The 12560-nt window shown below is 41.2% G+C and overlaps 1 protein-coding gene across 4 annotated transcripts; it reads left to right on the top strand.

Moving 5' to 3' along the window:
- The first annotated feature begins 972 nt into the window (after positions 1 to 972).
- HUS1 (HUS1 checkpoint clamp component) lies at positions 973 to 9905 on the top strand. 4 transcript variants are annotated; one of them, XM_059466359.1, is made up of 8 exons: positions 973 to 1205; positions 1388 to 1515; positions 1951 to 2127; positions 2775 to 2882; positions 3800 to 3874; positions 5715 to 5814; positions 6169 to 6300; positions 7111 to 9905. In XM_059466359.1, exons 1-8 carry the CDS (start codon positions 1124 to 1126, stop codon positions 7191 to 7193), a joined length of 885 nt encoding a protein of 294 aa, XP_059322342.1. In that variant the 5' UTR covers positions 973 to 1123; the 3' UTR covers positions 7194 to 9905. The 4 variants fall into 4 exon arrangements, with proteins under 4 accessions (XP_059322342.1, XP_059322350.1, XP_059322330.1 ...); XM_059466367.1 differs by having other exon boundaries at positions 1001 to 1117; XM_059466347.1 differs by having other exon boundaries at positions 1008 to 1205; positions 1331 to 1515.
- The last annotated feature ends 2655 nt before the right edge of the window (positions 9906 to 12560 follow it).

Here is a 12560-nt window from a genome sequence, read left to right as displayed (position 1 = left end):
TTCAAGATGAGAATTTGTGACACCTTGCTGCACTGGTTTCTCTAGGAAAATCTTCAGCTTGTTTCTACAAAATTTATGAGGCCTAAGAGAAATACAAGGAGAGAATAACCTCTCCAGAAACTATTGCTGTATCTGTCATTATGCAGACCGAAGGTTATTTCTTTTCATTTTCTTCATAATGACAATTGAAAGAGAGTATCGAGGCATGTAAGCAGTATCCCAAGAATATTTCAAAATTAAATGTTAGAGAGGCAATTTAGCTGATCTGGGGATTTTGCAATGTGACAAAAGAACACCAGACAATCCTGGCAGACCAAAAAGAACATTAGAAAACTAGTGTTGTTTCTTTTGGTCTGTCAGGATTTGTCTCTGCAAATGCTGTAGTTTTGAAGGACTGCAAGGAACCAAAACCATTAAGGTAAAGGACACCGTCTATAGGAAACAGGCATGCTGCACATTTACTAGGTAAAGCAAAGTTTTCCTTCACTTTCTATTTTCTTGACCTATTCCAACCTTTGCATAAACCCAGGTGCACCATGCATTAAGCTGGGAGCCTGGCTACATGAGGTGCCCGGCCTGACAGAGAGTATCTTTCTCAAAACACTTTCGGTTGCCCAGCCCTTTCTGGGTGGCCTGGTAACAATGAGGCAGTGAAAAGGCCCCTCACGAAGCTGTTCGCTCCACCTTGTAACACGACCGTTGCTTTCCTTCCTCACCCCCGCGTCCTCTGGGGCAGTGTCGGAGCTTGGCCCCTGCCAGGGGCTGATGGCATCTGCTGCAAGGGCTCCCTTGGATTTGAAAAAGAATTATCTCGAGACATCGGGACTGCGACCCATACAGACGAATTTTCCGGGGGTGCCAAAGCATTTTCCAGCTAAGCTTTTCAGCCCGGATTGCGACGACCGCCACCGCAGCGGAAGTTAGCCCGCTCGGTCTGTGCCAGATCCTGCCCCAACCCGCCGCGCATCCGGGGACGGCGCGGAGCTGTTGGGCGTGAGGCCCCTCCCTTCCCCCCGGGCCGCCTTCTGTGGCGGCGGGCAAGGGGCTGGGAGGGCCGGCGTCGCCATGCGATTTCGGGCTAAGATCGTGGATCTTGCCTGCCTCAACCACTTCAGCCGTGAGTATGTCGGGGCAGACTCAAGGGCGGCAGTGCCTCTGTGAGCGGCTGGGGCCGGCTTTCTCGGACAATGAAAAGAGGAAGGGAGGTGAGGACCACAGTGCTTTCCTGGGAGGACGTGGCATGAGGCGCTTTCCTTCGTCCCGAGGTTTAGGAGTTTGCGAAGCATCACGAGCTGCGTTTGTAAAAGCTGAAGGTTTTTCTGTCCCGCAGAAACTGGGGTGCATGGAGTGATCACCGCTGTAACATCCTCCTCCCTCCCTCCGGCAGGTATAATTAACACAATCGTCAAGTTAGCCAAGACCTGCATCCTGCGCCTTACTGTCTGCAAGCTGTATTTCATCCTCTCCGATAAAGTAGCAAATGGAGGCGCTAGTATGTGGTGTGAACTGAGCCAGGTGAGCCCAGGAAAGTTCAGAAACCACATTTTGAAAACCAGAGCATGCAATTGGGTTTGATGTACGAGGCATTTCTCGTAGCCCTCGACTTCGATGTGCCAGCTCTCTCAAGGTCTGTCTGGTTGCACGGGTGTTTCAGGTTGGATACTCCCTTTTCCTTGATTGTCACTTCAGTGTAAAGCTTCGGTGTGTGCTGGCCCACATGGGCCTGCCCAAAACTGGAAACAGGAAAGCATAACTCGGTGTCTGATTAGGTGTTAGGGGAGTAGGTTAAATGGCTTAGCCTGAAGCAATGAGTTTTCAGGGTTGTGATTCCTCAGGTGATGTGAGGCAGAGCGGGGTTTCTGGTGTACAAATGCAATTCTAAGCTTAAGGTCCAATAAATAAAACTTACCTCTCTTGTTTGCTTTATTTCCTGACTTTCAAAAATTGTAGGGGAATTTCTTCGATGAATTTCAGATGGAAGGAGTAGCTGCAGAGCACAATGAAATCTATTTAGAGTTTGTGCCTGAGAACCTATGGAGAGCATTAAAAACTGCCCAGAGTGCTAAGGCAGTGAAGATCAAGTTGACTAATAAACACTGTCCCTGTCTCAGAGTTGCTGTGGAGCTAGTAAGTGCAACCATGCTTTCATGTTCATTATTAAGAAAAAGTTCTCTAAAATTTAGTGCATTTCCTAAGATCAAAGGGTAATATATGGTATAATTCTAGAAAATTAAAGAAACGTACCATTTTCCGTTTCAGTAGCCTTTCTTGCCATCATGGTTGGTAGCATACAGAACCAGCGTTGTATTTTCCAAAAGGCAAGGAGGAGGTAGAAGAAGAAAGCTATGTTATTGGAACAAGTTTTTTTAATGTCTACTTTTCTCCATTCCTTCATCCTCTGTATCTTCTGCGGATTATTGCCTTTTCGTTGAAGCCATTAGGTGAAGGGGGTTTCAGTGTTTGGCTCTGTGTTTTGCCTTTGGTTTTCCTGATATTGTATGCTAACTTCTGATTCTTTTGTTGTTGTTAACTCTGCTGATTCACCTGTTCAGCTCTAAGGATAGCTTATAGATACACTAATGACTGATACATCACAAACTCTTCCTCTTTTGAAAGGGAAGCCAACTTAAAAGCATATCGATAGGAACTGAGGGAAAACTGGAACTGAATGTTGGGCATGTAGTTATAGCATTTCCCAGAGCGGGTCTGAAAAATTTAAATTTAGAATTCCAATCTTGTGTTTAACTGCAAAAGCATCCTCTTTTTCCTTCAAGCCATCCTTATCAATCAGCAGTAGGATTGTGACACATGACATTCCTGTGGGAGTTATTCCCAGAAGAATGTGGAATGACTTCAGAGAGCCCAGCATGCCAGACTTTGATGTAAGCTTCTGCTTTTATATTCCCTTCTGAAAGGGGAGTTTGCAAGTGGAATGGTATTGCTATAGAGTATACTATGGTGGGGTTTGGAAAGGAGTGGAAAGGAAAGAGGAAAGACTGGAGGCTGCAGTTTTGGAGGGGTATGGAACATGGCTTCTATCCTGACAAGAGAGCCCAGAATCTATGGAAACAGAGCAGGTGGTTGCCAATTGTTTCTGTGATGTTCATGGCAGAGGAAGGGAGGAGAAAAGGACTTGCATGGCTTTAGTCTGGAGCGTCTCTAAACCACACAAGTTTAGACTGTTTCAGCTGTTCAGGTGCCAAATGACCCAAATAATCTTTTATTTCTGAAATCTATGGCCTATCTGGCAGAGTTAAAGATATATGTGTTGCCTCCTGATTTTGACTTTTAGCAGAGTTGTAAAGAAAGGACCTTGTACAAATGTGCTCCTATTTGAGGTTATGAATGTCTGTTACCTCTATAGCTAAGAGTATTTAGATTCTGAAGACAAACACGAGGAAACTTTCAGTATTTTGTTATTTTATTTCAGATTTACACTGCTGCAGTTCCAGCAATTACTGCAGTATATCATAGGAATGTTATTTTCTTTTTGGCTATATTAATTGACTATTTAGTAGCACAAATGTTCATGTGAGAGTCTGATCTGGAAAAACATGCGTCTATTTTGAACATAGACTTGGAATGTTAAGTCTGGAACAATTGCTAGGATGATGGCCTGTTGGTATAATGGGAAAGAGTTCCTCTGTTCCTGAGACATTTGCTGATTTCAGATAGATATTGTGCACCCTGAAAGCCATAGATAATGCTGTCCAAACTATGATAGAATTGAAAGTAGAAATAAATGTGTCCCAATCACATCTGAAGTACTTGTGCAAATGCAGTTCTTATGTATTCCTAGGTCAGTATTTACCTACCAGTGCTGAAAACAATGAAGAGTGTTGTGGAAAGAATGAAGAATCTCAGCAATTTCATTGTAAGTTAAGGCACTTAAAGCATATATGCTACAGATGTTATTTCATGAGGGACATAACAGGTTGCCTAAACTGGTGCTGCCACATTATCTTATTTTGAGATGACTTAGACACTGAAATCAAGGCACCTGAAGCTTGTGTAAAGCCTGAATAGAATGATGGGATTTATTTTAGGATTTACACTGAAGAACTTTTCCTGGGTTTCTCAGAAAGTGATGCTCTTTGTATTCAATCCATGAAAGAACATGGCATTGTGTTGCTACAAACTACTCTTTATAGCTGGTAAGAAATGACAGTCCTTCAGGAAGCTAATTGGAGACTTTCTGGGCTATTTCATTAAGGAAATGCCTATTAAGTGAGTGTTGTGTTAGGTGTCTGTGAATGAACTTCAGGTGAACCTGACAGGATTTAAAGGAAATGCTGCTAGCAGCCGCCTGTGCTTTAGACTGACATGTTGGATTTGCAGTATACCCTGGATTTCTAGAGTGCCGGTGGGCCTTTTAAGTGAAAAAAGCCCTCTGCAGTTGGACAGAAAAGGGCTTTGGTTTTTTATTTAGTTGTTTGTCACAGTCATCATAACTGACTGACATGAAAGTTAGTAAGTAAATGTAGAGCTTTGAAATAGTTTGGGTTTGATACTGTTCATACCAGTTTTGATAAATAGGAAATTTTCTGTTAACTGAGAATCCTGAAATTAGAACAGTCTCAATTTTTTCAAGACTTGGAAGAGTTGAGAGATTACCCTGGGTTCCTGGCAGTTTTGCAAATGGCAGCCATCCTGCAAGTACACATCAAACTCTTTTCTTTTGTGAGATTTTTTGGGGGCTTTGTTTTTATTTCCTTTCCTTCTCCCATGTCCTTGGTGACTATGCTTATGCAAAATTGAGCGCAGTGCTTTTGTTTAGAGCTGAGGCTCTTTTCTCACACAGGATAGTTGTATGATGGGATTGAACTTATACTAAGTGCCTTACTTTCATGTTGTTAGAAAACAAAATCATCAAGTGTCACAATTAATTATTTTTGCAAGATGCATCCTGGTAATAAAACTGGTCAAGATCAGTGCTGCAAAATGGACTTAGAAGCAATTTCTGATAGTACTTGTCCATTGTCCATTGTTTGGAGCCATTCTATACAAGATTCTGGTTGCAGTACAAGTCTTTTTTTTTTTTTTTTTAATTACTGAAAATTCATCTAATCACAGAAACAAAGTGCTTAGTTGTGCTTTAGGAATCCTCTGATCTGCTTGGGATTTGTGTAAGACCATATATAGTCTCCTTCAAATTCCTTCTTCCAGTTTACAGGATGGAATTTGAAAGCTTTTAGCACTTTTCCAGGGTTTCTGTCAGTTCAAAGTCCTTCTTGGAGTTACTGATCTGATCCAGTTGTTGTCTATTTTGAATTCTTGAAAGCAGCACTGAAAGCTCCTGGTGCATCCCCTTTTCTGTGTGTGTAATATAGACTGTGTAGGTGCCTTTCTGTTTGTTGAATAACTGAATGAAAATTCAGAAATCTTTGCATTTCTTCAGCTTCAGTCTCTTATTTCTGAAGTCTTTTCCTCAGCACATGAACTTCCCAAAGCTAATACTTGTTCTAAAAGTACTGGAGAACAATTAAATTTCTTTCTTTTCATAACTTCTGAAAGTTTGGTCTAGAGTAATTCACATGGGAATGATGGGGAATGCATTTTATAGCTGAACATTCAAATGTTCAACCATTTTCAGAAAGTATGGTTGACTTGTACTGAAGTACTCCTGGAAGCTTGTATTTGAACAAAACCAAACTGTATTTTTCTGTAATTCTGCAGTGGGAAAGTGGGTTGCCTAAAGCTGATATTGATTGCAGGTGATTGAAGCAAACTTGAGTGGTGAAATGAACTTGAAAATAGAAACAGACTTAGTATCTGTAACAACACATTTTAAAGACCTGGGAAATCCTCCCTGGGGTAAGTTTCCCTGTTAACCTCTTGTGTCTGTCTGATCTCATTACTTCTGTGTTGCTTATAACAGTACTTTTTAACCTTTATTCTTTAGAAAATAGCATCAAGTACTTTGAAGTCTTCAAATGAAATCTTAAAAAATGGAGTGGCCAGTGGAGTGTCTTTCATGTTTGGGGTGGTGGTGGGGAATCTCTTCCATTATTCTTGAGAGTTTGATAGGAAAACTGGGATTTCTTTTCCTTGCACTGCTCTGAAAAACGAGCCAGTTGAGTTCCAGCACTTCAGCTGGATGGTATGTCCTTATGGGTGTTGAAACTACTTTTCATGTTTGGACTAAGTGTTGTGTACTTACTCTTTTAGCATCAGAGGATGGATGTCAAAGTTCTGGTCAAGGCAGAGATCTGGAAAGTATGGCTGAAGCATGCATAGACATCAAGAAGCTGCAGCAGCTGCTTGCTGGACAGCAAGTCAATCCTACAAAAGCATTGTGCAGTAAGTTCAACAGCTCTGCTTGTGAACTCCAGTTAGTAGGGTCATTTGCCATACTTAGTTTCAGCAGAATATCACTCTTCATTTTTGTCTGTCTGAAAGTCAGTATTTTTACTGTACCTGAGGACTTCCAATATTTATATTTTTAGGCAGTTAGATTCAGGTCCTAGGCATTTGGGAAAGAAAAAATAAGTCAGGCTGTTTTAAAAGTCTCAAGCTGAATACTCAGACTCACTAATCATGTGTGTTGTATTGTTGTCTTTGTTTTAAAGTTGTTATTAATGTTTATTATTATTTTGAGATATTATTTTTTGAAAGTCTTAAAGCCTCTAGCTTCTAGCAGAGAAATTGGAATTTACTGGCATTTTTTTTGGTTGTGTTTTTTTCCCTTTGTTTTCTTACACTGATTCTAATACTAAAATGCTTTTTATACACCTAGTGGTTCTAGCCATAGAAAACAATACTTCCTTTCTAGCAGAAGTCTATGCAGGGGTTTATATCCTATTTTTATAACTGTGCTTTTCCTGAGAACATCTGTTTGTTATGGTTTAGTGCAGATACTAAGAATTTCCCAAGGAAGATTTAAATAATTGGTGTAGCATTATAAACCTATACACTATATATTTACTTTTTGGTATCATCTTTCGTAAACTTTTAATGCTTCACAGACCCTCAAGGATTTAAGTTTTCTAGTTACCCCTCTGTCAGAAGTGGTAGAAGCATTGTTTTTATGGTGACATCCTTAAAAGATGTAATTTTAAAATATTTTTCCTGCTTTGAGGTGAATTTGTGTTTTATTTTTTTTCCTCACAGATATTGTACATAAGAGAATTGTCCACTTCATCTTGCTCCATGAGGAGGTTTCACTTCAGTATTTTATTCCAGCAATTGCCTGAGTGTTTTGGAATCTTGGTAATTTTCCAGCCTGAGGCCTCTTTCATGAAGTCTGAAATCTTTCCTGAGTTGCTGGATTATTTTGATGTGAGACACTGTTAGATGCAGCCATCAGATGGACATTATTTCAATATTTATGAAAATGTTCAAAATTCCTCCTCGTCCAGACAGCCATTTTTGCGAATAGTTATATGCTATGAAAGACACAATGCTGGGGAGCATTGGCATATTTTACTCTTAGAAGGAGCAAAACTGAAATTTGTCTTAGCCACAGTTCAAAACATCCTGAAAGCACACTGAATTAAATACTTCAGTCTTCTCAAAAAACTAAAGGTAGAATTCACCTCTGGAGCTGTTGTTGTGTGTATTCAGTATTGAGCAATGCAATCCAAGTTAAGGGATCTCTGAGCAAGCTATAATACCTCCATGAAACAGGAGAGCCTTCTGGAGGGGTGCCTGATTGGTATTTGTCTGAACAAATATGCACAGCCCTCCTGAAGTTGTATGGAATTGAATTCTGTTCCAGTAGGAATCTTTTGATTACACTTGCTCCAACATATCTCAGTAGCTCTGTTCATGCTTACTCTTTGTTTAACTCTTGGCCTAGGAGGATGAGCAAAACAGTCTGAATTACTTTGTTAATGTGGGCAGTGAAAATCACTATGTACAGAATGAATATCATATGAGGATGTGTGAGCACAGCAATTGGTGTGAAAAAGAACAAGTTATCCGTGGATCACATTTTTTCCCTTTCTGGCTAGAAAACATTGTACAAGCTGTGTTGTCATGGTGTCAGATGTGGTAAGATTGTGTGTCAGCTCTCATGCCAAGCAGCCAAGAGGATACCTGAATTTCACTCATAGGAGTACTACCCCTGCTTCTACCTCCTGGCTATTTTCTGAGGTATTTTCCTCCTTATTCCATGTGTGATTTATTTGTTACCCTGGCATGTACCATACAGCTTTTTTTTAGTGATTGAGTCTATGCTGCCAAATGAGACTGGGAGTTTCTTCTATAAAGTAGCTTGTCATGGTCAGAAGTGCTGGGTTTTTGATGTTTTTTTTTTTCAAGGGGCATTGACATTAAGGGAGCAATGAATCTCTTGTCCATGGAGATGCAAATGCTCAAGAGAAGGCTCAAGGAGAGGCAATGGCAATGAGAAGGTAGAATAGACTTGCAGTGATGAGTGTGTTTTGACTGACTGTTTATAGACCTTTCTGCCTATTCCCTCTTTGTTCCTCCCTGCTCTGTCTTGCCCTGCACATTGCCTCATCAGTTGTCATATTTCCACCCACTGCTTGCAACATCCTAAGGTTTGCATCTTTACCATTTGCAAAGTCCCATTTTGCCTATGTTGTGAGTTGACCTTGGTAAGCTGCTGCTCGCTCACTCACTCACACCTGGTTGGGATGGGGGAGAGAATTGGAAGGGTAAAAGTGAAAAAAATCATGGGTTGAGATAAGGACAGCTTAATAGGCAAAGCAAAATACGGAATTCATTCACTACTTCTCATGAACATAGGTGTTTAACCATTTCCAGGAAAGCAGGGCTCCATCATGCATAACACTTACTTGGGAACACAGACTGAATAACTCTAAATGCCCTTTTCTTCCTCCTTCTTTTCCCTGAGATGAATGCGATCCTGTATGATACAGATATCCCTCTGGTCAGTTGGGGTCAACTGTGCCAGCTGTGTCCCTACCAATTTCTTGTGTGCTTCCAGCATATTTGCTAGTGGGGCAGTATGGGGGACTAATGCCTTGATGCTATATAAATGCTGCTCAGCAATAATAAAAACATCGCTGTGTTATCAGCACTGTTTTGGTCATAAATCCAGAACATAGCACCATATGAGCTACTATGAAGAAAAAAAATTCTATCACAGCCAAAACCAATGTAGCCTGCTGTTTCTTGATAGGCCAACCAACAATTAATGCAAACAGATATTTTCAGTTCTTTTTTTTCTGGTTACTGTCTTTGTTAATGCTAATCAGTCAGGGTTTATATTTGTGTTTGCCTCATTTGTTTTCTTTTTCTCATCCAGTATAGGATGTGATCAATCAGATAACCATAGAATAAATACTCTAACACTTCACACCAATGCCTCCTAAAATACTCACATCACTTTTGTGTCCCTTGGTGTCCATGTTTTTGGTTTCTTCCTCTTAACCCTTTTTTGGTATGGTATGGAAACTTATAACCTCTTGTTTTTCTTGCTTTTTGGTTACACACTGCATTGCTGATCCTTACTTTTATGCTGTATTTGAAAAAGCCTTTGCATATAGTCTGATTTTTTCAACGTCATAGCAATTAAAAAGGAATGACATTTTGATTAGAAAATGAAAACAGAGGGTGCTAAAAAGCTGTGGAAAAATGTATTACTCTCCTTTCTAAGAAAAAGCTGGGAACAAGTAATGGGCCACAGTTAACCCTTGTGAGAGGGTTTTTCATAAATGACAATTCTCAAATGGGCAGATTGCCATGACTAAATGTAAGACTGAAATGATTCCAACACTGTACGCTAAGGAAAAAATACTGTTTCCAGAGCAAGCATCATGAATGACCCAGTTATGTTGCACGCATATTAGGTGGCTAAAAAGCTATGTGATCTTGACTTAAATATCTCTGCTTCAGTTCTTCATACGTAAAACACTTTCTGCTATACAGCTGGGTGCAATGTGTGATGAATAAATGCATGAAGGATTTACAGTGCACTTGGCTTGTCTGATAGAAGCTTAAATTCTAGCCTTCTTATTAATGCAGGGACATCTTTATGTCAGGGAAACAAACTATGTTAGTGTGTGTGGGCTAGTGCCATAAATGTTTAGTTCTTCTTTGTTTAGACTGGTATGATGCATGTGTTCAACTCTTACATAATAATTAATCTTCCACTTTGTGATGTACTATTCACGACAATCTTAAGCACAGTTTATTGTGGTTCACTAATGGACTGTTGGACTTTCTATCTTTTCATACCAGATCATTGGCTAATTAGTTAGGGTTTTTTAACACTTAACAGATTTATATTTTATGAACTTCAATGGTTTACTGTCATGTCATAGCTATGGAAGAAGCCAAATTGCAGATGATTGCTTCTACAATTGGATAACTGGCTGGATAAATGAAGGGAGAACAGTGAATGTGGTCTTCTTGGGCTTCAGCCAGGCTTTTGACACTGTCTGCCATGACATTCTGATAGGCAAGATCAGGAAGTGTGAGCTGGATGAGCAGATGGTGAGGTGGATTGAGGACAGGCTGTATGGCAGGTCTCAGAGGGTTCTGATCAGTGGTATGGGGTCTAGCTGGAGGCCTATGGTGTCCCCCAGGCGTAACTATTGGATCCAGAAGTGGCCAGTACTGCACAATGTTGTGCTGCCATTCAGAAGAATCTTGATAGGTTGGAGACTTGTTCAGAGAAGAACCTTCTGAAGTTCATCTAAGGCAAGAGCAGGGTCCTGCGCCGAGGGAAAAAGAACTGCATGCACCAGTACCGGCTGGGTGCTGACTTGCTCTGGAGCAGCTCTGGAGAAGCGGGTCATGGTGTTCAATAGGCTGCCACAGTGTGTCCTTGTGGCAGAGAGCCACTGATATCTTCAGGGTGCATTAGGAATGTGGCCAGGAGGTCATAAGAAGTGATCCTGCTGCTCTACTCAGCCCTGGTGAGTCTGCATCTGGAGTGCTGTGACCTGTCCTGAGCTCCTCAGTACAAGGAAGACATGGAGTTCCTGGAGCAAGTCCAGAGGAAGGCAATGAAGATGAGGAGGATACTGGAGCACCTCATTCATGAGGAGAGCCTGAGGGAGCTGAGACTGTTTGGCCTGGAGGAGAGCAGACTGAAAAGGGATTTTATCAATGTCTGAAGTATTTGAAGGGACGTAAGATATAGGACCAAGGCTCTTCTTGGTGATGACCAACAGGATGAGAAGCAATGGGCAGAAATGGGAACAGAGGAAGTTTCACCTGAATATGGAAAGGAACTTCCTTTGATCACTGGAATAGGTTGTCCAGAGAGGTTGTGGAGACTCCTTCCCTGGGGATATTCAAAAGTCATCAGGACATATTCCTGATTAATATGCTGTAGGGAACCCTGTGTGAGCAGGGAGATTGACCTAGGTGTCCCACTGTGGTCTCTTACAACCTTACCCATTCTGTGATTCTGTGATCCCTGCAAAGCTCGACTCCCCCAGAGATCATTTGGATTTGCTGGGTCAGACATTCAAGAGAATTTTGGACAAGAGGGATGCATTCTGTAGTGTAGGAGACCTGGAGCACGTGCAACATGTTCTTTTCTTCATTCCAGTCTGCAGATACCTTTTTCCAATCATACTTGGGAAAAATGTTTAAGAAAGCAGAGATAAGGAAGACCATTGTGATTCATTAAATCTCCCCCATAAAGTGTGTCAGCCATGATGGCTCCAAGTCTTTCCAGAAATAATTCAAAGTATCTGCTACTGATGCTGTTAAAGGCAATTTTGGGTTTTTTTTGGTTTCTCAGAGAACAGTAGTCTTTTCAGTGAAGCTTTTCTGTCTGCCTTATAGTCTCTCTGCCTCTGGGAGATAGGCAAGAGGTTTTAAACTTACTCTATATGTATCATATATCATGTGTCTTCAGTATAGTTTCTGTAAGCAAGCTTCTGAGTCTTTGAACATTTCCCCTTATTTGCAAATTCACCAAGTCCTTCAGATTAAAGACTCAATGCTTGAAAATCTGTAAGTTTCCATGATTGAAATTACAGTTGGCTTCAAATGGACGGTGCAGAAAGTAGTTGTCCTAGGGGGACTTTATGGTGCTTGTATCCCCAACTGTCTGTTCTGTTTATGCTGGATTTTAATTTCTGCACCTTTAAGACTGGTTCCGAGAGCGAAGCTGGGGAGAGAAGAAGCACGGAGTTTGTTTTCAGAAACTTCACTTGCTCCCGCGCATTCCTTGCTCTCTCTCAGTGTGTGTTCTCCTCAGCATGGACAGGGAGCGGGAGAAAGCTCTCCTTTGCTTTTACTTAGATTTTAACTAGCTGAGGCAGAGAAGTTCCCCGGACAATGGCTTTTCTTTTTCTTGGAACTGATTGGCCCTGCTCTGGATTGAAAACCCAGGAGTTTGTGCCTGTGGCCCACTGGGGCCCAGGATGCAGCATTTTCCAGCTCAGGAGGGACTGATAAGAGACTGAGTGAATCGAGCTACACCCTATGACAAGGACTTTCTGAATTTGCCATCTCTTCAGAACAGCGAGAGGTTTTATTGTTTAGTATTATTATTTTTTCCTGCTTGTGAATACTTGGCAGTTTTTTCTACTTTTCTCCAAAGAAATCTTTCCCAAATCAGTTGGGAGAGGGGCTGCTTGAATTTGGTTTCTAGAAAAGACCACTTTAAA

The sequence above is a fragment of the Ammospiza nelsoni genome, chromosome 1 (assembly GCF_027579445.1).
Source record: "Ammospiza nelsoni isolate bAmmNel1 chromosome 1, bAmmNel1.pri, whole genome shotgun sequence".
NCBI lineage: Eukaryota > Metazoa > Chordata > Aves > Passeriformes > Passerellidae > Ammospiza > Ammospiza nelsoni.
This window is presented reverse-complemented; position numbering and strand designations above follow the sequence as displayed.

Excerpts from the sequence above, each read along its gene's own strand:
- HUS1 (XM_059466347.1), top strand. The coding sequence starts at position 1,124 with ATGTCGGGGCAGACTCAAGGGCGGCAGTGCCTCTGTGAGCGGCTGGGG. Across the intron at positions 2,883-3,799 it reads CCAGCATGCCAGACTTTGAT|GTCAGTATTTACCTACCAGT; the intron begins GTAAGCTTCTGC and ends ATGTATTCCTAG. Across the intron at positions 3,875-5,714 it reads AGAATCTCAGCAATTTCATT|GTGATTGAAGCAAACTTGAG; the intron begins GTAAGTTAAGGC and ends TATTGATTGCAG.